The sequence below is a fragment of the Puma concolor genome, chromosome C1 (assembly GCF_028749965.1).
Source record: "Puma concolor isolate L17-30 chromosome C1, mPumCon1.1.hap2, whole genome shotgun sequence".
Classification (NCBI taxonomy): domain Eukaryota; kingdom Metazoa; phylum Chordata; class Mammalia; order Carnivora; family Felidae; genus Puma; species Puma concolor.
Window position 1 is genome coordinate 15,376,617 of NC_141674.1, and position 25,934 is coordinate 15,402,550.

Below are 25,934 nucleotides of genomic sequence, written 5' to 3' on the forward strand. Positions count from 1 at the left end.
TATTTCCACTTCTGGACTACCCCACTAATTTTTTTCCAATTCCTTTTTTCTCTCTGCCCTTCGTCCTAACTTTCTACTCCTGCTCTAAATAGGAAATTAATAATGTTACTATTATCCTCTACTTAAATGCATGCCTAAAGGTTTTCAATGGTGCAGATTTTCCTTAAAATTCACTGTTCTAAGCACACCTTCTCCATTCCAACTGACAACAGAGGTCACCTCGGCATGTGTGTAACCATTGTGGAGATTAAATGACAGAATGGGTACAAAAGACACTACTCAAAATTAAACATACACAAGGGACTATTTTGAGGGACTTTCTACCATTTCATGCTCAGGATTTACTTAGGAACTTTTGAGATGGCATCATCTTGTTGAGTTTCTCTTCTCTGGAACATAAATTCCTAAGGACAGAGATAACGACACCCATTTATCTGTGTAAGATCAGTACAGTTCAAAGGCAACATCTGGTTCCTTATACTAGCTGAAAATGGAAGTATTAATAATATTACACATTTACAGTGAGCTCATCATGGGTCAGACACTGTGCTAAATGCTTTACATAGGTTACGTTTTATGTTCATTACAACTTTTATGAAGTAAACACTATCATCATCTTCAAATTCTGGATGAGGAAACAGTCTAAGAGGTTAAGAATCTCACCCAGGGTCATAGAGATAGACAGGGGAATGGCTAAGGTGCAGGAGTGTCTGACTCTGTTGCCCTGATCTTAACCAATACACTTTACTGACAGTGTTGAGATTAACCAAATACACAAAAAGTAACATTCAGATCCTATGCATATATACTCAGAAAATTGCTACTATAACTAAGTACAAGATGATCTTGTAGTAAAAGTTAGACGCTTACAGTTTTGAAGTTTTGAAGTGACACTCAACATCCTCAAGGGCTTAAGCAGAGATAGGAAAAAGCAGTGGAAGGGCCAGATCTGTAGTTTAAAGAGATGACTGCTTGGCAGAGAATGAACCTGAACGGGGACAGAGCTGGAGCCAGGGACATGAGAGGTCCTAAGGCAGTGATAGAAGGAAAATTGAGAAGAGAGGACAAATTCAACAATCACATCAGGTAAAATCAGAGAACCTTGTTAAATGACTACACATGAAAGATGAATAACTCAGGGAAGAAGTCCATCAACAGTGGCTTCAGGATCTTAGCTTAATTCAAGCCAGTGCCATGAACGGAGATAAAGGAACAGGTTTACGGAATAGGTTATTAGTTCAATAGCGGATGTGTTAAATCCAACATGGCTCTAGGGTTTCCAAACGGAGATAGCTGGCAGGCAACAAGATACATAAGACAGAAGCTCAGAAGAGAAGCTGGGGATGGAAATGAAAATTTGGAAGCCATCTGCATATACCACTGGGAGCCATCTACCATCAGAGTAGATGAAATCACCCCCCAAGAACGTGTTGAACGATAAGAGAATTAGAACATGACCCAAACATAAAGGAGTTTTTTTGGCTGATGGAACTGTTCTACATTTTGACTGTGGTAGTGATTACATGACTTTATGTGTCTCTCAAAATTCACAGAAATGAATGCTACAAAGGAATGAAATTAACTGCAAAGAAATTATATGCAATAAATCTAAAGGGAAAAAAAAGAGCAATGAGTAGTGTTACATGTGGTGAACATATCATAAAATAGCATGCTGGGAACAGAAAGCAGATGATGTTAGTTGAATAGTGAACAGAGAAATAGAAATGATATACTCTTCTTGGGAAGCCTGGACGCGAAGAGCAAGAGCGAGGTTAAATGACAGCAAAATGGACATGTAGGACTGAGGAAGGATTTGTAGTATGAGATGGACTTCAGCAGATTTAGAGAAAGAAGTCTGTGGAAAAGTAGTGAATACACATGAGACTGCAAGGGACAACTAACAGATTCCGATGAAGTTTGGATAGAGACAGGTTGGTACCTCCAGCAGAAGTTTGAAAAAGGCATACTCAATGCACTCAGTACTCTAAAGAATGACATAAAGCCATCTATCTGCTGAGGGTGAGGAGGGTTGGGCTGAGTACAGGATTTTATAAAAGGCAAGTCATAAAAGGAATGGCTGGGGACAGAGAGCACGGATTTGTAGATACATTCACAGTGGTATAATCTTGCCCAGTAGTACTCTGCCTACTGGAACTGAAGAATAGAGAGGATGGGGGTATAGCTAACTAATGTTTCTCAGAAAGAAAAGGGGGTAGGAAAACCACAAATTTTCATAAAAGGATAGCTCAGATAATCCTCCTCCTCCATCTCTGCTTAAATCTTGTACTCCTTGAAGCCTATAAGTCTGATTATGTTATTTATAAAAAAATTTTTAAGAGAGAGAAAGAACTCAAGCAGGGGAGAGGGGGGCAAGGAGAAAGAGTGAGAAAGAGAGAGAGAACTAGAGGGTTTTAAGCAGGTTCCATGCTCACCTCGGAGCCTGATATGGGGCTCTTAACGACCCTGGGATCATGACCTGAGCCAAAATCAAGAGTCAAGTTGGATGCTCAATTGACTGAGCCACCCAGGCACCCCTGATCATGTTACTTAAATACTAAAACCTGCTGCCTCTCCAGCATTCCTTCCCCTGCTAGATTATTTTTATATCACCTAAAACATTTTAATGCATGGGGCAGGGCACCTCACTGGCTCAGTCACTGCAGCATGTGATTCTTGATCTCAGAGTTGTGGGTTCCAGCCCCACACGGGGTGTAGAGATTACTTAAAAATAAAATCTTAAAGAAACAAAAAACAGAAACCACCCAACCACTTTCTGGCATATTACTAGGACAGAGATCTCTGGATTCCTCATTGATGAAGCCACAGTGCCCAGAACAATGACCTACTCATGGCAGACCCTCAGAAACTATTTGTGGCTGAAACAGGTGGGTTTCCACATCTCCCTCTGAACCTGGGTCACATGTATAAATGTAAAATCCTTAAATCCCAAAAAGGTTGAAAGAACGATATAGCAACAATAGTAAAGAATGTCAGAAAGAATAACAGAAATGTGAGATAAAGAAAGGCTTTAGTTGTAATTCTTCCTATGACCCTGAGAAATCCAACTTACCATTCAATGGCTTATTTTTTGTATAGGCAAAATAGGAATAATTTTATCCCAGGAATAACTGCTTAAATTGTAAGATTAATGCCAGAGAAAAGGCTTTTTGTAAACATAAGAAAAGTAACATGACTTTATCATGATTGAAGCAAAATTACCAGGTACTGTTAATACAGCACTGATAAATGGAAAAAAGACATTTATTGATAAAAATGTATTTTGGACATTTTTTCTGCACTAGTACGGAAAATTCTGTCAAAGGTGTTAGAGGGGCACCTCATTAGAGGGTGGCTCAGTCAGTTAAGTGTCCGACTTCAGCTCAGAGCATGATCTCATGAATCATGAGTTCAAGCCCCGCATCAGGCTCTCTGCTGACAGTCCGGAGCCCGCTTCGGATCCTCTGTCTCCCTCTCTCTCTGCCCCTCCCTCACTTGTTCTCTCTCTCTCTTTCTCTCAAAAATAAATATAAACACTAAAACAATATTTAAAAAAAAAGATATTAGGAACACTTCCCAAGACAACTAACTGTGTGCACAGTGAAGACTGGCGCTAGAAGAAGAAAAAGCTTTTAGCAAGATTAAGTTTTCTAGACACAGCTCTCTTTTGCCTGGCAGAGAACAGAATTCCCCGACACTGTCTCGACTACCCTCTCTGGAAGCAGGTAAGCACAATAGTTTCTTTTGGGAGTAAATTAGTAAGTCTGGGGAAAAGTGGGCTAAATTCGGAACAAAGAATTCATGTCTATTCATGGAGATATGTACGACTAAGTTAACATCCAATAATGAAACTTTGAGACTCATGTTGCAAATAAATGAACTATTGTAAATAGTAGGAAAGTGTATGCTGCATGAAGATGAGGGATTGTACAAGGGGCTTGGCCAGAAGGCTTGGCGCTTGAGTCTGTCAGTACACTCCCCCCCTAGGGTGTCTGGGCTCATCCTGTAGCATATAAAACGAACTTGACCCAGCACCAGTACTTTCCAGGGAATGCTTAAGATTTCACTGTGGAGGGCAACAAGAAAGGAGGAATCACACGACAGAAATGTTTTCAGGCAGCTCTCTTTCAAATATTTTTATAAACAAGGTGGGGAAAGTCAATCCTTTTAATTTTCTTATCCCTAAGGATCGCTCAAACGCAAGCCTCCAAAAAAGGGAGCCAAAAGTCCGTGTTTTAAAGATTGCTCTACTGGATTTGATAGATAACATGGAATCAGGAACATGTGAGTCCGGTTCGTAAAGCTTCAGAACATATTTCTCTAGAGGAACACGAGAAATTAAATTATAAGGGTGTGGATTAAGAAAAGGCTGTGGGACATCTAATCACTGGTGATTTGTTTTTGGCCCCCACAACTAAATATCCCAGGGATATTTCAAAATACTTCTCAGAGGGTGTAAACTGAGCAAAGGTTAGAATAAATTTCAAATTCCTTATTCCTGGTGCTGACCTTCAGATCATGGTTTTAAACATGAATCTTTTTCGGTTTAGTCTTCCCAAACTTTAAGGCTTTTATTTCCCTGGTTTTATGCTTACTTTGGTTTTATTTCTTAAAATACTGTGAATAGGGGCGCCTGGGTGGCTCAGCCAGTTGAGCGACCAACTCTTGGTTTCAGCTCGGGTCCTGGCCTCCCGGTTTCGTGGATTCGAGCCCCGCGTCAGGCTCTGTGCCAGTAGTGCAGAGCCTGCTTCAGATTCTCTCTCTTCCTCTTTCTCTGCCTGTCGCCCACTGGCACTGTCTCTGACTCTCATGCTCTCAGAATAAATAAACTTAAAAAAATATATAAAGTACGGTGACTATGTTCACAGATGAAATTAAATCAAGGATTCTTATTAAAACATCTTCCCCCTAAATCCTTAGCTGAGCTTACAAGAACGTAAGGGAAACTACTGGAAGCCACATAAACAAGGTCAGTTGCTGTTACGGCTGTAGCCACTATACTACTGGGGATGTGGGATGCTATGCCAGTCTCTATAATTAAGGGAGTTGACATTTTAACATTAATGGCAGAGAAGATCTTGGATCCCAGCAAAGTGAGGACCTAGAACTGAGACTCTCACAAAAATCCCTGACGTGCCTAACAGAGTGACAGCCTCTGTGAAAAGGTAGCTAAAACCATAAAAGAGAACAAAATATACCAGCGAACTGACACAGAGTACTGACACGGAAGGACATTTGGTCTCACCTAGGTGGAAAGGGACTCTTGTCATTCTGAAAAATAGTATCCACAGGGAATGCCTTCAGATTTTGCTTGGAATACGAAAGGAGATTTAGAAAATTAAACTCAGATTAAGGTGCAGCTAATGCTTTCCTCAAGACATGTGGTAAATAAAGCAAACACAAAACAGCTTTGGGAGGACTTGCCCATGATGTACATACAGTAAAGTTTACCTGAAGAGGAATTCATAAAGCAGATTTATAAAATATATGAAGAAACAATGCACTATGAGCAAGAGCCAGAAGACACAATAAACTGGAAGATTAAAAACCTCCCTTGGCCAACGGAATTTCAAATAATAGTTTTATATCCAACAAGGTAATAAAAAAAACCTCACTAATATTTTCAAAAGTGGAGAAGTTCATGTCACACAATATGCATGTTACATAGCACATGCATTCTGGAAACTATAGAGAAATGAATTCCTGGATGATGAGTGAGAAATGTTTTACCACAAGTTCTAAAACTTTCTTTTCTTATCCAACAAGTATACAGAAACCATAACAAAAATCCTAAGACTTTAAGAAATATCCAATTAATACAGATTTCTGTACATTTAATTATTGAAGTATCATACAAACTAAGTAATCAAAAGTCGGGTCAATCTCTGAATCTTTTCAGAGGACACTGAACATAAACACAATTCTCATTTCACAGGGCGTGCTCTTCACCTAAGCATCCAATATTGCTGTGCTTTGCTCTAATCAGAAATAGGATCTAGAACAGTTGCAAGAAAATGTCTTCCAGCAGAAAAGGGACTATAGCCCTAATATCTGATGTCACTGCTTTAAGCAAGTATCTCTATTCCAACTACTGTGTATTTTTATGCATCACACTTGTCAAGAGCAAATGGGTTTTGAAGCCAGCTTTAAAGTGCTTCATCCTCAGGCAGACACAGTTAAGAACTGATCTCAAAAGTCAGTTACAAAAGACTGATATCCACATCAGATTGTTATGATTTCCTCATCTCTCAACATAAACAAGGTCCTAAATGGGTAAGTGCAAATAAGACTAATTATTAAGAACAGGACAACTTCAAGTGGATATATCTATAAGAATGATGATAATTTAAGGTTTTAATGTTAACTTTTGTGGCAATGACATTAAAAATATTTGTATAGGAATGAGAGAGCCAGGAATGTTTTTGGTAGCTTTATCATTTTAAAAATGCTAGAGTTACATGGGTTTTCCAGGTTCATTCACTTTGAATTCTGCCAAGTGTAAGAAATCAAAGGATATTATAGCACTTCTGGTTCTTTTACAATACATTTATATGCTAAAAAAATCATCGAACGAGAAAAATGCCAGGATGCTTTACTTCCTGACACCCAAAGTCTACCCTCACCCCTCACCATGCAGAAGACAGTTCTTTCTTTTCTACCTATCCTCTGGTTCACTGCTGAAGTATCTATTCTTTTACCAAGCTGCTAGTATTACTAACTCCAAGAGTAATTGCATTTAAAAAAAAAACAACATGGTATGAAAATTAATTACCTAAAATCCGTTTGTCCATCTATATCTGAGGGCTGTCTTGCCACCTAATGAACATACTGCTTAAAAACAACAACAACATCAACAACAAAAACCAACGATGTCAGGAATGAGTAGAAGTATGAGTTTGGTGTGGGCTTTCTTTACTTATTTCAGGTCTCAGGTATGGTTTGTATCTCTGACTTTTATTCCCTAATGATTACTTTGTTTTTCTTTCTGTCATTTGTTTTGATGTTTTTACAACATTTGTCTTCAAGTAGCTTCTCCTGTGAGATAACAACTCACAGTTGGGTAAGTGAAAGGGAACAATTAAGGGTCAAACAAATTATTGTTTTCCAACAAACAAGTGTTCTTTGGGGGGCATTCACCTATAGCCATCAAAACTTTTTTTTCATGAAGCCTAGGTCATCACCCCACCAAGGAAGAAGGTTCCTCAAACAGTGACGACACCGTGAACACAGATGCCAACGGAGGCCAGTCTGTTGAGGATACAGGTGATTTACAAACATTTACTCCTTGTCCCAGCTACCTTTCAGTGTTTGCTTTACCACTTTGGTCACTCTGTTGAACTAGATGTTCGACTGTTCCAAGGAACCGGACAACTCTCACACATTGATGAGGAAAACGCCTCAAGAAGTGAGCTGTGTGAGAAGGTGTATCTTAAGAGGACTGGGTTTTTGATTAAGATTCCCTACCCATTACACAGCTCAAAACAGACAATAAATACCAAGGATGCTGATGACTAAAACCAAGTGCATTTCTAGATCAACTGCTGGGGGAGCAGTCATTTGTCAAATTGTGTCATTTAACCTGAGAGGTACACCGGGAGTAAATCAGACTGCATGGGGCACTAACTGCACTAGATGGGCTATGTGGACTTGCTAAAAGCCATATTATTATGTCCTACTGACTCTAGCTGATAGGCCTCATGTAATGTTTTTATGATAATTGTAAAAATCCAGTGATTACTTTCTACGATCCTAGGTGATGCTACATTAAATAAGTAATTTTTAATTGGGAAGAATAAAATACTCTGATAATATAAGACTATAAAATTATAATGATAAAATTCGTATCATAGGAAAAAATGAAACCTTTAAAGGAAAAAATGAAGAGCATTAAATTTCCCTGCAAGTTAATCAGAGAGGACACTTTTATTTTTCAAAACTAGTTATAAACTTTGACATTCTGATTGCTGTTTTTCTAAATCCAAGATTAAGTTCTCTAAAGTTTAGGATTGATGGGGCTTCAAAATGTTGAGAAGATAGGATTAGGAACTATAGGGTATGCTGGTTTTAATTGGTTTCCAAGCCCCAGAGCTGCAAAATTAACCCCTGAGGACCTGATCCATAAGAACGAGGCAAAAAAACTCAAAACTCAAAACAAAAAAACACATGTACAGTGACATATACCTTGGAGGCATTTTGTATATTTGAAATTTCATTTGCATTTTAGACAATGGAGTGACTCTTTTGCAGGCTGCACTAAAAGCATAAACACACCATTGAAGAAATCAGACTACGAATTTCAGCATTCATTTGATGTTTCTGGAAGTCAAGGAAAGTAGCCAATTAAAAATAACACAAACACTGCTTCTTTTTCATGTTCAGCAAGCATAAAATAATTAATGACAGAATAGCTTACCTGGGCTGGGGCTCTTTCTTGAACTTAGGTTCTGAGAATCCACAATCTCTTCTGTTTGCCCGTCTGCTTCTACCTCTAGTTTGTTCTGAATCTCTTTTGCATCTTCACTAAGGCAAGTTCTCACACTCTCGTCCTCTTCTAAGACCCTAGGGACCGTGGTGGGAACACCAGCCATACTAACATTAGTGGCAGCAGCAGAAACACCGGCTGGTGTGGGAGGAGGAGGAGCTGGAGGAGTTGGAGGAGATGGAGAAAAGGAAGGAACTGTGGAAGGGGTAACGGGAGCTGGGACACATTCCAATTTCATTTCTTCTGGGGCATTTTCGAGAATCTCCAATTCAAGAGTCAATGGCAACACCTCCTGTTTTACTATTTCCACAATGCTCTCCGAGGCTGGTAATTTTTCACGAACTCCATTCATTTCATTAATTAGGTTAGTACTAGAAATCACTGGAATATCATTAGGTGCTACACTACAAGATTTCTTGCATATATCATCATCAATTACATCTGTTGGTGATGGATCTGATGTCTCTGTGCAAGATGTGGGGCTAGGTACAGGAATTGTGTCTTCTTTTGAGGAAGAGAGTTCACATCTGTCATCTACAGCAGTGGTGAATATTGGCTGGCTACTAAGAGCAGCAGAGGTGGGGGAAGCAATGGTACTTCGAGCCAGTGGAGAAACAGTGGTAGGTGATGGAGGCAGGGGAAGCTCTGGCATGGATTCTACCACAGTAGTCTCCAACGTCTGGCCTGCTTGTTCTTTCTTCTCTCCACTAAAGACTAGCCTAAGGACTGGGGAAGGAGACTTTAACACTGGATCTGGTTTTGGCTTCTCTTCTGGCGAAGAAAAAACAAAAAAGAGTTTAAGAATCAGAGATTATACTGTATTATCTTGGGCCAGTTCTTTTCATCTCTTACCCAAAATCATGGGCAAAAGAAGACACACCACAATATTAGACTTATTCTGCCACTCCAAAAACACGGTCATATTTTCTAGTTCTACCCAGTGTTACTTGGTCATCAATAAATATACAGTTTAATTTACAGTAAAAGAAGGAATCAATTAATCAAATAATTATATCAAGAATGCAATGGAAAAGCTCATCAAAACAAGCTAAGCCATTACGGAAATGGGGATGAGGCTTTCTTTCAAAGTAGAGACCTTCATTTCTACTGTATCTTGCTCCTTATGGAAGATTTTTCTACCAAGGATACACTATAGGGGCAGAACATCCAAAGGACAAATAACTGCAGATTAAATTATTATAGACTGCTATTTTTTTATTTTATACATTTCTGCATTTAGGAGAATTTTTGTAAAGAATGTCTATTGTATAAAAAACTATGTTTTAAGAGAAGCCATCATAGTATCATTTTTTAAAAAAGATTTTTAATGTTAATTTATTTTTAATAAAGACAGAGACAGAGCATGAGAGGGGAAGGGGCAGAGAGAGAGGGAGACACAGAATCTGAAACAGGCTCCAGGCTATGAGCTGTCATCACAGAGCCTGACGTGGGGCTTGAACTCACAGACTGCAAGATCATGACCTGAGCTGAAGTCGGACGCTCAACTGACTGAGCCACCCAGGAGCCCCTATCAAAGTATCATTTATTATCAATGTGATTTATTATCTATGAAATCTAAGTTCCTGAATATAAAAATTCATTTATAAATTAATTTTTTTGAAAGAAACATTTATATAACCAGAAATAATGTGAAAATATAAAAATGAAAACTTATCTTGTACAAAGAATTCTTAAAGGAAATGCCAAAGTTAATATTCAGATAACCAAGTCCAATAAAAAAGAACATAATACATATGAAATATTTGAGAATATATAAATGTATCTGCATATAGAAGCAAGAGAGAGAGAGAGAGAGACTGATAATCACAGTAAAGATACCAGAAACATGTAAGAAACTGTAATTCATGAACATTTCCATGTTCTAAACTTCCGCGTAAACTGATAGGTGATTCACCCCTGGGAGGATGAAGCCAGAGAAGATTTAGGCTGGTTTCAAGCTGTGCTTCTGGAGAGTGATAAATAGGTTCCATCAGAAAAACAGATACTTAGGAGTATGTTCCTCAAATGCAAACAAAAATTTTAAGAACTACTAAAAGACCATCTAAACTGAATTGAACTTTATTTTCTCCGCCAGAAATCTTTACCCATCAGTGAAAATGAGTCTCTACGATAAATTATTGTACTTAAGTAAATCTATCAAAGAAAATATGCTGTTAATCACAGAAGCACGTGGTAAATATTACCATTAAGTTGTTAAAGGCTAATTCATTCGATGCAACTACTTCTGCTGGCCTTAAAATTCATTTTAACTCCCGGGTGTAGAGATCAGTGATTCTTAAGTTGAACTCTAGGTATTTATTTAAGAGGAAAAATAAGATCGTTAGGCTCTCACTGTCAAATCCCTCAGACTTGGGGCACCTGGGTGGCTCAGTCAGTTAAGTGTCTGACTTTGGCTCAGGTCATGATCTTGCAGTTTGTGAGTTTGAGCCCCGCGTCGGGCTCTATGCTGCCAGCTCAGAGCCTGGAACCTGCTTCAGATTCGGTGTGTCTCTCTCTCTCTGCCCCTCCCCTGCTCATGCTCTGTCTCTCTCTGTCTCTCAATAATAAATAAACGTTAAAAACAAAACAAAACAAAACCAAATCCCTCACACTAAGTGGTCAGGGCAAGAGAAAAAAATATTTCCAAAAAAATTTGTCTATTATATGTATTACATATGTGTGAAATAAGTATAATAAATACACATTTATTAAAATATCACTCATCAAAATAATCATCAATTCACTGGAGTAACTGCTAGATGGTCGCCCAGATTAAATTATAACACTGTGAAAGCACATCAGAATAATACCCTTTATGACCACTGAATGAAACCTAGCTGTAGCAAATTAAACAGTAAAATATAATTCTCACATTAATAATTTGGTAAGACTATGTCAATTCTATTACTAATTTTGAAAAATAAAATTACTGAGATTAAAAACAAAAACAGAACTAGGACTGAAATTTCTATATACTCTTGAGAAAAATCTAAAATGAAGAAAATCAGAAGGGGTGCCTGGTTGGGTCAGTCAGTTAAGCATCTGACCAGCTCAGGTCATGAACTCGTGGTTCTTGAGTTTGAGCCCCGCATCAGGCTCTGTGCTGACAGCTCAGAACCTGAAGCAGGCTTCAGGTTCTGTGTCTCCCTTGCTCTCTACCTCTCCTCCACTCACACTCTATCCGCCTCTCTCTCAAAAATAAAGATTGAAAAAAAATTTTTTTTTAGTTAAAAAATGAAGAAAATTAGAAACAAAGAACTTATTTTGAGAGTTCCTCATTCTGATATAAAACTCCTTTAATTCATTCAAATTTCAGTACGGAAAGCTGAAAAGTATACTACAGTAAATACAGAACACTGATTTTATCTAAGAACTTTATCATTAAGAGTATGCTTTACAGAGCCATGATAGTTTGAAATCTAATATACTGCATTAAAAATATTTATATCATTTGGCCATCTTTAGGAAACTGAGAATTCCATTCTTAAAAAAATTTTTTAAAGAAATAATCACGCAAGAGGGAGCAAAGACAGAGGTTTAGAATATATAAGTAGATTTATATTACTACTATAATAGCAACAAAGTAAGAGAGATAAATAGACTAAATGTCTAACATGAGGAATTTATTAAACAAATAATCGCCTGGGCCATATAATGGTAATATTGTGTAATCATTTCAATTGGCTTTAAGGGGTGCCTGGGTGGCTCAGTCGGTTAAGTATCCAACTTTTGATTTCAGTTCAGGTCATGATCTCACGATTTGTGAGATGAAACCTTGTGCTGGGCTGACAGCACAGAGCCTGCTTGGGATTCTCTCTCACTCCCTCCCTCTCTCTCTCTCTCTCTCTCTCTCTCTCTCTGCCCCTCCTCCACTTGTGGGTGCAAGCACATGTGCTGTCTCTCTAAAAATGAATAAACATTTAAAAAAATTTAAATAAATAATAAAATAGGTTTTTAAAAGAGTAATGATATGGAAAGCTGTTTATAATAAAAGATATGTTTTTTGACAAAGCAGGGCACAAAACTGCATGTAGAGCATTAAGCCTAATTTGGTAATTTAAAAATACATATACTATTAACATATGCATATGCACGTGGGAAAGTCTCTACGTATCCATAGTTTCTACAATGAATGCAATGGAACCAACTGCGTAGACAGGTGCCTTTTGGTTGTCATGAGCTGCACATGACTGAGAAGGTACTACTATCATTTAATGGGCAGAGACCAGGAATGGTAAGCGTTCTGCAATTTGAGGGACAGTCTCACGTGACAGTGAACAGTCCTGTCCTAAACTCCAGGGGAGCCCCAATTGAACTACATTACTAGAAATGGTTGAATTACAACAGAGTATCATTCACTGAATACCTACTCTATACTAAGTGCTTTCAAAAGGCACTAAAACTAAGACTAAGGCACAAAAACTTGTATTTGTATTTCACTGTTCATACCATATCCTCCATACACTGGACTGAATGTATGGTATCATCAACACCAACTGATGATATTAACTCAATCTTCAATGGTTTTCCTTCTACAAACCAAGGTGAGGTCTTCCCTGTGTCTTTATATCTTTATAAAGCACCAAACAAATGGGAAATGTCACAATTTGGCATTCATGTAACCATGTCAGCTATTCATATCAAAACCTCTGAGAAACCAGAAGTTTAATAATGGTACTGAACATTTACTAAGTACTCAACAGTAGGAACTGGGTCAAATACCATATATACATAGTGTCCTTTAATTCCTACAACCACCGCTGGGGTAGAAAGTATTATGTTCCTATTTTACAGATTGGGAAATGGAGTGTTCTACAGATTGTCATACTGTCATAGATCTGTCATGCCAGAGTCATGTAACTGGCCAGCGCTGCAACTTAAAAATGATTCCAATCCCATATTTTTCCAATTGAGGAAAAAGAAAAAGGTTTATGGAAAAAGGAGTATTTAGGTGAATCAAGCTGGTACGAGAGTTTGGGGCTAACATGAGATTCTGTTACCCAATGTAAACCCACAATAATGACATTTTCATTGAGAGAAAAACCAAACTGACTGCAGAATGCAGAATCTATTATTTCTTAAAGTAACCTAGCAACCTTTGAAAACAGCACATTTTTGCATCCTACTTTAATTTCAAAAGGAGCCTATAGTTAAGAAGAAAACTAAAAAAAATTTTAACTATAAAAAAATTCTCTGAAAATTGGTGAGCCCTTTCTAGTGTTATTTGACTACATACGTTTGGTTTAAAAATTACTCTGAAAACTATTCTAAATATCGGCAAGCTATAGGTACAATCAGAAATGGAAAATTATAATTAACTCAGGTTTCTGGAAAATAATTGGTACTAAGAAGGAGATGGCAATAGTCCCTCCCCCAAAGAGTTATTTATAAATATTACAAAATACACTTAAAATTCAAGTTTTTCTTTCCATCAAGGTAAAATAAAACATTTTCAATCCACTCATATTTATATCAAACATCAATCTGAAATGTTTACTTTTCAAAGGTCCACTAAACATAAAGAACCAAGAGGAAACCAATACTTCTGTATTCTTCCTTATGGAAATCAAGACCTAAATATGACAAAGTGAAGGTGTTTTATATTCTAAAAATTGTAGCAGGCAGAGCTATCATCATTAAGACATCTTATGAATTCTTTGTATCGTGGCCTAGCTGAAGTTTGCCTAGAGGATAGGTAGGGTTTGAGGCCTTATGTGATGGTTAAGTATTCAATATACTTAGCATAATTCTAACTAGCAAAGGGATTACAACTCTGCAAAACTAATAAAGTTTTGAAGAGAATACCCTGAAAATTCTTTTCTACTTAGATTAAAAACATTCTGATTCTTGACTCAAAAACGCTCTATCATTGGAGAAAGAAAGTGGTCTTCCATAATACCTACAAAGTGCATTCCTGAAAGGTGAATGGCTTTCATATTAAAAAATTTAACTCTAAGCATGCATGAGTCTATCTCTGAACACTGCCAGAAGACGTATCGGACAGTACAACTTTTAGAAGCATGCCAGGTTGGGGTTTGATACCTATTTTTTCGTTTAAAACAATCTTATAAAACAAATAAAATATAGGACACGTCTCTGTTCGAGTTTACTAGGTTCCTCAATACTAAAGAGAAAATACATCCTATTATCTTTGTATGCTGTAGAAAACATTGAAATCAAACAGAAGTTTCTAAGTATGATTAACTTGCAGTCCAGTAAAAAATCAATTACATTCAATACCATCCTTAGGTTATGTGCCAATTCCCAAGTACCTTTTAAAGAGTAATTTTTTAGAAAGTACATTTAGTAACAGCCAGCTAACAAGGGAGGAAGGAGTAATTCAAAAAATTAGAAATCACTTATGCTTTCCACTCATTCTTAGAAGAAGTCAGAAACATGATCAAAGCATGCTCAGTATCACTTGCTTTCCCTTATGCCTGATGACAGACAATTGTTCCCCAATTTTGGTTAAGGTCAACCTAAATCCAACTTAGCAAGCAAGAAAGAGAGACTGTGATATCTCATTTTCTGACATGAAACTTCCCTACAGTTTTCTATTTATAATCCAAAAGGCAATGTGTACACTTATTTCAACCAACTTCATGTTCAAGGTAAATAGGAGTAGGGACCCTGGTTTAACTGTGATCCATAGTATAATGACTCATCAAGACCAAATACTATACATGATGGAAATGGAGCTAGGATAAACTGAGTGTTACAGAACTGAGGCTACAGAGCCAAATTTCTAAGAAATATTTCATGTTTTTAAAAATAGCAAGATACAGGGGCGCCTGGGTGGCTCAGTCAGTTAAGCGGCCGACTTCGGCTCAGGTCATGATCTCCCGGTCCGTGAGTTCGAGCCCCACGTTGGGCTCTGTGGTGACAGCTCAGAGCCTGGAGCCTGTTTCAGATTCTGTGTCTCCCTCTCTCCGACCCTCCCCCATTCATGCTTTGTCTCTGTCTTCAAAATAAATAAACGTTGGGGGCGCCTGGGTGGCGCAGTCGGTTAAGCGTCCGACTTCGGCCAGGTCACGATCTCGCGGTCCGTGAGTTCGAGCCCCGCGTCAGGCTCTGGGCTGATGGCTCAGAGCCTGTTTCCGATTCTGTGTCTCCCTCTCTCTCTGCCCCTTCCCCGTTCATGCTCTGTCTCTCTCTGTCCCAAAAATAAATAAACGTTGAAAAAAAAATTTTTTTTTTAAATAAATAAACGTTAAAAAAAAATTTTTTTTAAATAGCAAGATACAAAAGAACATGTTAAATATATTAATAAAACGGTGTTATTCTTATAAAGCAATATATACTTTGATTTATTTCCCCAACATTGTTTTCCCTAAACACACACACACACCCACTCAGAACAGCTTCAGGCAACCAAGTTTTGACCTATAAATAAATAGATAGTGAGGCATTAATAAAATACAGGAAAAAATTTTACTTATCAACCCTACTTTACCTTCCTAGAGGTAGAACACTTTGATTTTCCATCTCAAAGTTTTGTTTAGTATCTAAATAAGCTTCAGATGTTCTGCTCATACCCTTAAACGCTGAGGGGAATGTAATTAAAATTAAAAAGGAGGGAAGAAAACAGTTATACACAAACCTTGCTTCTGGTCGCTAGCTGCAGTGACAGGGGTGCTGGCAGCAAGATGAGTGCTCTCCACAGTCCCATAAACCAGAGGGCTGTGCTCAGGGACCTGGCTGGACAGCTGCTGGGATTTGAAGTACAAAAAAGGGTGATAATGAGCGTGCGAACATAAAAACTAGCAACATGGAACCCAAGCAAGTAGGGAAGACAGAGTGGGGCAGGAGATCACAAAATTAGAAGGAAAAAAACAAAAAGAAAAGAAAAAAAGCAAGGAAAAAAAAATACATAGGCCAGTTTAATAATTCAAAAAGTACAGAAAACGGGAAGAAAAGGAAAGAGGCAGCAGGAAAGGGGAAGGAAAAGAGATGATTACTATTAACCACAGCAAGAGAAGAAAGCACAGAAATCATTAGTACAAATGCATTCTCCAGGGTTCCATCTAAGAAGGAACTTTTTTCAACCTAACAACAGACATCACATCTAAAAGGTAATTTAACCTCTCCCAGTCAAAGACCAAAGGGATCTGGTCAACTTCACTTACAAACTACCTAGCAAAGTGGTTCATCTGACCAAAGCTGAACAAACAAAATATGATGTTTTAAAGCCAGTCACTGATTCAAGAAAACAATACTGAAGAGTGATTTTTGCCATTTGTCTATATAATCACACGGGTGAAATGCATCTTCATCTAAGGCATTTTCACTTTAAAATGTCTTTAGATTCTGGGTGAAGGACAGTTATCTTTTCAGAGTCAGAAATCTAGGTAAAAGATCTGTTTTTCAGAGCTAAAAGGAAACTCTTCATTTTCACTCAACCACTTCACTGGAATCAAAAGTGGCCATCAAAATCCTAGCAGAGTAAGTTGAAAAAGTTGCAGCCATCGTTCAACTTAGAGGGAACAAAATGACAAAAGAAAGGACAAGGAACACTCATTCTACATCACTTTCCAGGCAGGTATTTGTTCTGGATTTGAGGGTTACACAAAAGCCACAAAACAAAGCAGTGTCTCTCCTCAGAAATCTAAGGTCATTTTTTTTTGGATAGCTATGATCTCCTACAATGAATTCTATCAGAGCTATCAGAGCAGAGTCCCTGCACAATTCTGATTTTCTGTGTGTGCATGCATGTGTGTGTTTTAGATGCGAGGGAAAATTAAGGTATGAATGAATATGGGGTGGGTAGGGCCACTTAAAAAAGTGAGAGTCAATAAACAATATTTTCAAATTTGTAAGTCTCATTTAGCACAGGAAACTAATATTAAAAAATCCGTTCAGATACATACCATTTATCACGTCATTTAAGTAACAATGCTTTCAGAATGAACATGCAATTTATATTTGATTTTATCTGGACTGTACAGAATAACAGACAGGAATACAGAAAATACTATTATTTTACCTATTCATTAGATCATGAGAGTGCTCATCATATTCCACAATTATTTCTAAATGAAGACTACTAAAATTATATTTTCATATACAAAAAAATGAAGTCAGTTACTGTTTTCACTTTGAATCATGAATAAATGAAAAGTATTGCCATGATTACTCTACTCTGAATCCTTAGTACTGGTGGGAAAAAAAGCTGTTATTAAAATTCAAAAATTAGGACCACTTCAGAGCTATAAATGAAAATACAGGCTCAGTTCAATTCTAAGGCTGAAAATAGCTCTAGAACAAAGGAAAGAGTCTACGTTAGTTAGCATTTATTAAACAGGAAAGAAAGACTTGTAAATTTTACTATTTATCTAAAAGGAAGAAAGTATTAACTCCAGTTACCTAGGAACTTAGGTAGACAGAATGACATCTATACATGAGACGAAATGTTTAAGACGGTAAAAGCTACTGATATCTATAAATCTGTACTGATCAGAATTTTTCAAGCTCAGATTAAAATATCTGCAATCATATTAAAGAGATAACTGCACAGATATTTTTAAATTAAAGTCCTAGGAAGATTTTATATATATGCATTTATAAGAAGGCACTGAGGTAAACCTGTTGGTTAAATCACAGTTCCAAATACTAGTATCCAGTACATGGTTATAGAACCACAAAGTGCTAGGAAAGAACCTCTTGGGTTTCCTCAGCTGTAAAATGTAAAACAATTGAATAAAGATTAAGTCTTTTCACTTTTAACATTCTCTAAGGCTCTGAAAGCATCAAGAAAATAAAATTCACATCAATATAATTCAATACGCTCACCTTGTTTTAGATTAATTTTAATTAAGGATAATCTTAAATTTTAGCTTAACATCTAATTTCATATTTTTTCCTCATGAAATACATACAAAAAAGTCCTGACTTGAGTCTTGACTAATTAGCCTAAGGGACAGACATACCCTCTCTTCCCCTATTCCTCACACCCCGGAAGGTGGGGAGGCTTTGCCTCAGGGTATTCTTCCAAGAGGGGTCTTGCAAGCGTCTTTTCTTTTTTTAAAAATGCTGGGGCACCTGAGCAGCTCAGTCGGTTAAGCAACCAACTTCAGCCTAGGTCATGATCTCTCGGTGAGTTTGAGCTCCGTGTCTGTCTCTATGCTGACAGCTCAGAGCTTGGAGCCTGCTTCAGACCCTGATGGAAACAGACCTGATGAAATCAACAACCCTGCTCTATAATTCTAAATAGGACCCTCTGGCTGTCCATGTACAAATTCATTTTAAGCAAGACAATAGCTTATCCCTCGCCACTAAGAGTCACTGTTCATTGTGACATCTCATTCAAAACTTCTGAGAGAATCCACCTTAACCTAGATATCTGTTTAAAGTTTAAAACATTTTCCACACTACTGAAAAATACTGTTGATTTTCTTTTTCTTCACGTAATCTACGCCTAACGTGGGGTTCAAACTTAACAACCCTGAGATCAAGAGTCGTATGCCCTATGTACTGAGCCAGCCAGGCAACCTGAAAAGTACTATTTTTAAGTCAAAAGAGACTACTAATAAGAAATTAATTTATTAAAGATGAAGAACAATGTGATTTAATTCAATGACCACTATCTTTATCGAAGACAATATTAAAAAAAAAACATACCTATATGCTTCAGGGTAGACTAATGATGTAGACTCACTAGAGCTTACAACAAGAGTCGTCAAAATGACATTTTGAAAGATAAGACTGGTTTGTTTACGTTATGTGGTAATCTTCAAATTCTTCGTGCAGGAACTTACCCACTTAGTGTATAGATTATTTATATTACTGTCTGAGCTTTAGAATCCAACTTAACTATTATTATTAACACTATAAAACTAACAAATGGTTAGAATTTAAGGTTTCTAGTTATCAAGTTTATAAGAAGCTCTTCAGAAGACTGAATGACTTTGTAATTTTCACAAATAGCAGGGAAGGCTGTCTTTCCTAAAATACATTATCAATCACTAGTCTCCAACATTTCTCTGTCCCTATACTCTGGCATAGGACTCTCTCCCAAGTTATAACAATGCTTCACTATAAGAGTAATTCTTAAAACAGGAAAAAGAACAAAGGTAGTAGGGAGAGAAAGAAAGGTATATAAAGTAGTTCATTAAAAAAATTAAGTGATTTTGAGACATCACCCCAGCCTTTGGAAGCAGACAATTTGGGGAGCCTTGCTTATACAGCATCATGTATTTATATTTACCCTATAGAGTCCCATAAAAAGTTTCAGGCATCTAGCACTTTTTGTTGAGAGAGACAGAGGGGGGTGGGGAGGGGGAGAGAGAGAGAGAGAGAGAGGGAGATACACAGTCCAAAGCAGGCTCTAGGCTCTGAGCTGTCAGCACAGAGCCCGATGTGGGGCTTGAGCCCATAAGCGGTGAGATCATGACCTGAGCTGAGGTCGGACGCTTAACTGATTAAGCCATCCAGGCGCCCCTCTAGCATTTCTTAATACAGAAATGTTCCTTGTGCCTTATTGCTATCAACAAGAGAGATGTAGCTGAGAGATTGTGATGCTGAGGGAAAATAACAAAAATATTCCTTCTTTCCCACTTTAAAACATTTTTTAATTTTAATTTTTTAATTTTTTAATGTATGTTTACCTTTGACAGAGAGACAGAGTGCAAGCAGGGGAGGGATAGAGAGGAAAACACAGAATGTGAAGCAGGCTCCAGGCTCCAAGCTGTCAGCACAGAGCCCGATATAGCGCTTGAACCCAAAGACCATGAGATCATGACCTAATCTAAAGTCAGACGCTCATCTGAATAAGCCACCCCAGTGCCCCTAATGTTTATTTTTGAGAGACAGAAAACATGAGCAGGGGAGGGGTGGGGGGGGGGGGGGAGACAGAGGATCTAAAGCGGGTTGTATGCTGATAGCAGAGAGTCCAATGTGGTACTTGAGCTCATGAACCTGAACTCTGAGATCATGATGCGAGCCAAAGTCTGAAGCTTAACCAAGTGAGCCCACCCAGGTGCCCCTCCCACCTTAACATTTAAAAGCTGAAAGGGAAGTCTGGAATTAGTACAATCCCTCATTTCATTGATGAGAAAAGCAGGGGTTAAAAGGACTTAACAACATTGTGATCTAAGGTCATAAATCTAAGTGACACAGAGTGGTGACGTGGAGCAAGTGTCCTAGCAGACTCTATGAGCTCTACCCACACACCTAGGCCTGTGTACTGTGATCGCCTGCAGGGGCACACATATATACACACCTAGATTTTTTATGTTTTTGAGATATAAAATCTTCAGGAGTTATTCCACAGATCATTTTAAAACTAAGGAAGCAGGGCAATTTCAAATTTAATCTACTATTTACGGTAAAAACAGTAGCAGCAAAAACCTGTTTCTCCTCTCCATTCTCCTTGCATAAACCTAATACAGTTTCTCTAAATTAACTTTCTTCTTTTGAATGCCTGCCAAAATGAAACTCATTATCCCCCTCTTCAGATACCCTGATATATACTCCATGCTATATTTCACTATAAATCCAGGTATCTAAGCTTGAAGAGCCACCTCTGACTGTTCCCTCTTACACACAGGGGAACCATGCATCCCGTTTAACTGGACAGTACTGGTTCATGCCTGTTTCCCCATCAAAATGATCCACAGCATCCCCATTCATTCTAAAACTGCCCCAATTTAGATGATAAATTATAAGGTCATTCTTTCCGTAATCCTTACTTAGTAACCAATTGCTACATATTTCTCTAAGAGGTTTCCTCTCCCTTCAACTAACTCCCTCATTTATCACCTGAAATGGTAATAACCTCCTTTTGTCTAATTTCCCATCTCCACATGCCACCCTTTTGTACATACTGTCCCTCTGCCTTGAATATCCTTCTCTCTCTTTTCATGTTGTGAATATCAATCTGGGAACTCAGACCAAATGTCATCTCTGCTGTGAAGCCTTCCCAGACGCTTCCAGTCCTTCTCTGCTCCTCCAGAAATATCAAAAACTGCAATACTAATAATACGTGGTGTGCACTGAACACTCACTATGCCCTGAGCTGAAGCAACGTTTAAACATTTTCTCTCATTTAATCTTATCGTACCTATATACGATAGGTTTTATTTTCTACATTGTTAAAAGTGGAAACTAAGGGGCGCCTGGGTGGCGCAGTCGGTTAAGCGTCCGACTTCAGCCAGGTCACAATCTCGCGCTCCGTGAGTTCGAGCCCCGCGTCGGGCTCTGGGCTGATGGCTCAGAGCCTGGAGCCTGTTTCCGATTCTGTGTCTCCCTCTCTCTCTGCCCCTCCCCTGTTCATGCTCTGTCTCTCTCTGTCCCAAAAATAAATAAACGTTGGAAAAAAAAAATTAAAAAAAAAAAAAAAAGTGGAAACTAAGCCTCTGGAAAATTAAGCAATTTGGCTAACGTTACAAAATTAAGTATTGGAACTGGGACTTGAAACCAAGTATGTCTGGTTCTGAGCCACAGCTTTTAAATCCCTTCCCTGTACTATCTTACCGGCACTACCATTAACAGGTTTCTGGGATCCAACACATTTGAGCCTGTGCTGCAATCCTGCCCCACTTGGTCACATCTGTGCCTTCATAATTCTCTGTACACACTTCACAGGAGGACTGGTAATACATATGTTAGTAAGTGTCCTCTGCCTCACTTAAAAAGACTGGGATTGGGGCGCCTGGGTGGCGCAGTCGGTTAAGCGTCCGACTTCAGCCAGGTCACGATCTCGCGGTCTGTGAGTTCGAGCCCCGCATCAGGCTCTGGGCTGATGGCTCAGAGCCTGGAGCCTGTTTCTGATTCTGTGTCTCCCTCTCTCTCTGCCCCTCCCCCGTTCATGCTCTGTCTCTCTCTGTCCCAAAAATAAATAAACGTTGAAAAAAAAAAAAAAAAAAAAAAAGACTGGGATGACCTCAAGAGATAGGGAAAGACTTTGCTATTCATAGCACCTGCAACTGTGGCTCAAAGCAGATACACTGTAAGGTCAAAAGCAATAGAGTATTACTATTCAGTCATAAATTCTCAAGCAGAGGATTGTCTCATCTGCAGTCTTAGTAACTAGAGTATGGTTCAGGATCTATCTAGAATTAGACCACAGTTGCAAACTAGCAATCATTAGGCTAAGCCTAATGGATTTTCTTAGGCTGGCACAGTGCTATGTGTTAGAATTAGCCACCAACATTTAAAATAGGCCAATTTTTTACATAAAGATTTTTAGCTTCTTTTGAAACACTGGATCAACATTTTTACCCAATATAACAGACGGGAAGTAGTAAATGACTCCTTTAACAAGAGATGTTCTCTCCTACATTATGGGCACCACTATGAATTTCCAAAAGTGAAGCCAAGAGTCAGCTGCCATCATCATGCTTATGTGGTTGTTCTTGAGATATTTTCCCCTTTAGTACATATGTCTCTGGTAAAAAGGTATGTGTTCATTCCATGAACTTGGAAAGACAATAGATTAATGTGGTTTTAAGTGTAATTACCGAATAAAATAAACTGATGCCTCATGACAATAGGATGCATCAAAAGTATTACCAATTATAATTACTGATTGATGGCCTTTACAAATTAAAAGTGGACATTTAATGTCCTTTATGTTTACGCAAATATACTTGTATTTAGGCCTGTGGTCCCTGATGAAAAATTAAAAAACAAAACAAAACAAAAAACGGACTTCTGTAGCCAAAGGTAACCACAAGAGGGTAGGATATCAAGCTTGGTAAGATTAAGAAAATCAAAACACAGGGAATTAAAATGCAAAAAAAATATATTAGCACATGTCCAAGTTGAGAACTGAACACAAGTCAACCAAAGGTTGTCAGGTATATAGCTTGAAAATGATGATGTTTTAATTAACGTGGGGAAAAATATAGACCAAAATTTAACTGTCCTCATCAACCAATTCCAAGTTTTTCTGTAGTATGCCCCTACATAACTGAGTACATAAGTATATAACTTAAATAAGCATGTAAATGTTACCTCTCCCATGTTCACTTCTAGGGAAGAAATTAAATAAATTCACAAATCTTTAAGAGACTCTAAACTCAGTCATGTATTTGTGACACCAATTTTTAAAAACGTTTTTAACAACTTTTTTAAACTATGTTACTAAAATCAAGTCAATGGTCTAGCATTGTGAAATGAGAGTTAATTATCCATGTATCACATATTTATAAACTGGGCCCTGAAGAATACCTCACCATCAAACCACAAATGAGGGAAGCAAGCAGCCCCCACAACTCCTTAATAATTTTCATTCTATCTGTTTTCTATGCTGAGCTCACAGTTTAGGTATTTTGAAGCTTTGAAAATCTCTTAACTCCTCTCCATGGTTTATCAAAATTTAAAGTGACCAAGTGATGAAATAAAAATATTGGCAAATTCAGGAAATTCCAGCCTCTACTACAGGTTATTAAACTCCAGCTTCTCCTGGAATGTCTTGATTTCTAAAAGCAAGAAAGTGAACTTTTTGAAGACCATGATAACTATATTCTGTAACAGGAACAAGATGGTGCTTAACTGGTAGAATTTCCTAATAACCCATGTAAATAATTAAAGAAGACAACCTCCAATCAAAAAGCCTATTTGTGTGTCCTAAAAGGTAAGAGGTATGCCTAAGATACATCTACATATGCTCTGAATTACATAGGCATTGCCCCAAACAATACTGTTAAATAACAATGTTTAAATTTTCAACCTCAAAAGTTTTCATGAACATAGTGTACAGCATTTAATTTCTAGGGCTCCATATTGAAACATGAAATACACATTTATTGAAGAGGTTTCCATAGGAACTGCAACTCCTTTTGGTATCATGCAATAGCTCACTAGGAAGAGTGGCAAAAGCTATGCTCTGAATGTGGAAACAATACACAGAAATGTTACCAATAAAAATCTGAAGTTATAACAATTTGTAAAGTGAAAGAACATGTCTGTTTAGACATCATTTGAGGTTCTGAGACAACTGATGGACATGAAAAGTCAGAAAGTAGCCACAGAAAAAAGACGAGTCCAGCAGAGGTTAGTGAACAAATACACAGCATCATCCCTCACGGCTGACTCCGTCTTACCTGAGGAGGAGTAGGTGTGGAAGTGGGTCTCCCTATGGGTGGGGTAGGATTTCTGCTGCCACCTCCAGACATAATCTCCTCTGTTATATCTTTCCCTCCCTGGTTTGGATCCCGAATTCTTATCTATAAGGTCAGAACAAGATGGCATATTTAGAGATGGGTATCTGTATAGTACATTTATAGGCATACGATGTATTAAAGGTAAAACCTGGGCAACCTATAAATATCAAAGTTGATAATCACCACATCTGACTTTATTTCAGTCACAGAACCATATGGGGTCATTCAAAGAAATTTGGGACATTAGTTCTGACTTGAACAAATTAGAGTAACAAGCTAAAAAGAGATCCAATTCGCTGAATTTCTAGGTCAAAAAGGCCAAGTATTAACACTTGTCTTATAAGCACTGCCAAATTGACTGATTTTATGTACAATAATTAACATAAAATTCATAAGTAAAATCGTTTTAAAATACATCTTACTCTGTAGAACGAAGTTTTAAGGGTCATAAATGGTTCCTTAACAAAATGAAAAATGTACATATCCTAGTAATTAGAAATAGGAGTTTATTGGGGCGCCTGGGTGGCGCAGTCGGTTAAGCGTCCGACTTCAGCCAGGTCACGATCTCGCGGTCCGCGAGTTCGAGCCCCGCGTCAGGCTCTGGGCTGATGGCTCGGAGCCTGGAGCCTGTTTCCGATTCTGTGTCTCCCTCTCTCTCTGCCCCTCCCCCGTTCGTGCTCTGTCTCTGTCTGTCCCATAAATAAATAAAAACGTTGAAAAAAAAAAAAATTTAAAAAAAAAAAGAAATAGGAGTTTATGTTGCAGATAGACTTACATATGCATGTAAGAATGCTAACTGTAACAGAGGCTTTTTGAGCAAAGGCATAGAAACAATCTCAAGGCTAATCAAGAACACAGTAATTAAAAAATTATGCTACATCCTTACAATTAAATACCAAACAGACAGTAGACAGAATGAAATAAATCCACATGTACTGAGATGGAATGATCATCAAGAGGTACTGGTAGGTGAAAAGAAGCAAGATGCAGAACAATGTACGTGGTTCTCTTACTTTTTTATTTTATTTTATTTAAAAAAAATTTTTTTTTCAACGTTTATTTATTTTTGGGACAGAGAGAGACAGAGCATGAACAGGGGAGGGGCAGAGAGAGAGAGGGAGACACAGAATCGGAAACAGGCTCCAGGCTCTGAGCCATCAGCCCAGAGCCTGATGCGGGGCTCAAACTCACGGACCGCGAGATGGTGACCTGGCTGAAGTCGGACGCTTAACCGACTGCGCCACCCAGGCGCCCCGGTTCTCTTACTTTTTTAAAGGCTACCTATGCTCACTGATATCAGTGGAGATGGTGCTATAAAGGAGAGGGAGCCCCAGGATCTAGGCCTTCCAACC

At 38.1% G+C, this 25,934-nt stretch overlaps 1 protein-coding gene and 1 long non-coding RNA gene across 48 annotated transcripts in view; one reads left to right on the plus strand and one right to left on the minus strand.

Moving 5' to 3' along the window:
- The window catches only part of EIF4G3 (eukaryotic translation initiation factor 4 gamma 3), a 315,852-nt gene that overhangs the window by 103,768 nt on the left and 186,150 nt on the right, over window positions 1-25,934 (minus strand). For 37 of the 43 annotated variants that reach the window (XM_086715926.1, XM_086715923.1, XM_086715919.1 and 34 more), the window contains 3 exons: window positions 24,523-24,645; window positions 16,080-16,188; window positions 8,411-9,250 (listed from right to left, as the gene is read on the minus strand). In XM_086715926.1, the coding sequence (XP_086572052.1) occupies window positions 8,411-9,250; window positions 16,080-16,188; window positions 24,523-24,645 (1,072 nt within the window). The remainder of the gene's footprint in view (window positions 1-8,410; window positions 9,251-16,079; window positions 16,189-24,522; window positions 24,646-25,934) is intronic. The other 6 variants (XM_086715929.1, XM_086715921.1, XM_086715916.1 and 3 more) reach the window with 1 other exon arrangement.
- The window catches only part of LOC147577828 (uncharacterized), a 44,750-nt gene that overhangs the window by 16,233 nt on the left and 2,583 nt on the right, over window positions 1-25,934 (plus strand). For 4 of the 5 annotated variants that reach the window (XR_015254523.1, XR_015254522.1, XR_015254524.1 and 1 more), the window contains exons 4-5: window positions 3,558-3,722; window positions 7,166-7,260. This is a non-coding gene — a long non-coding RNA (uncharacterized LOC147577828). Of the gene's footprint in view, window positions 1-2,788; window positions 2,886-3,557; window positions 3,723-7,165; window positions 7,261-25,934 lie in introns of all 5 variants that reach the window. The other variant, XR_015254526.1, reaches the window with a different exon arrangement.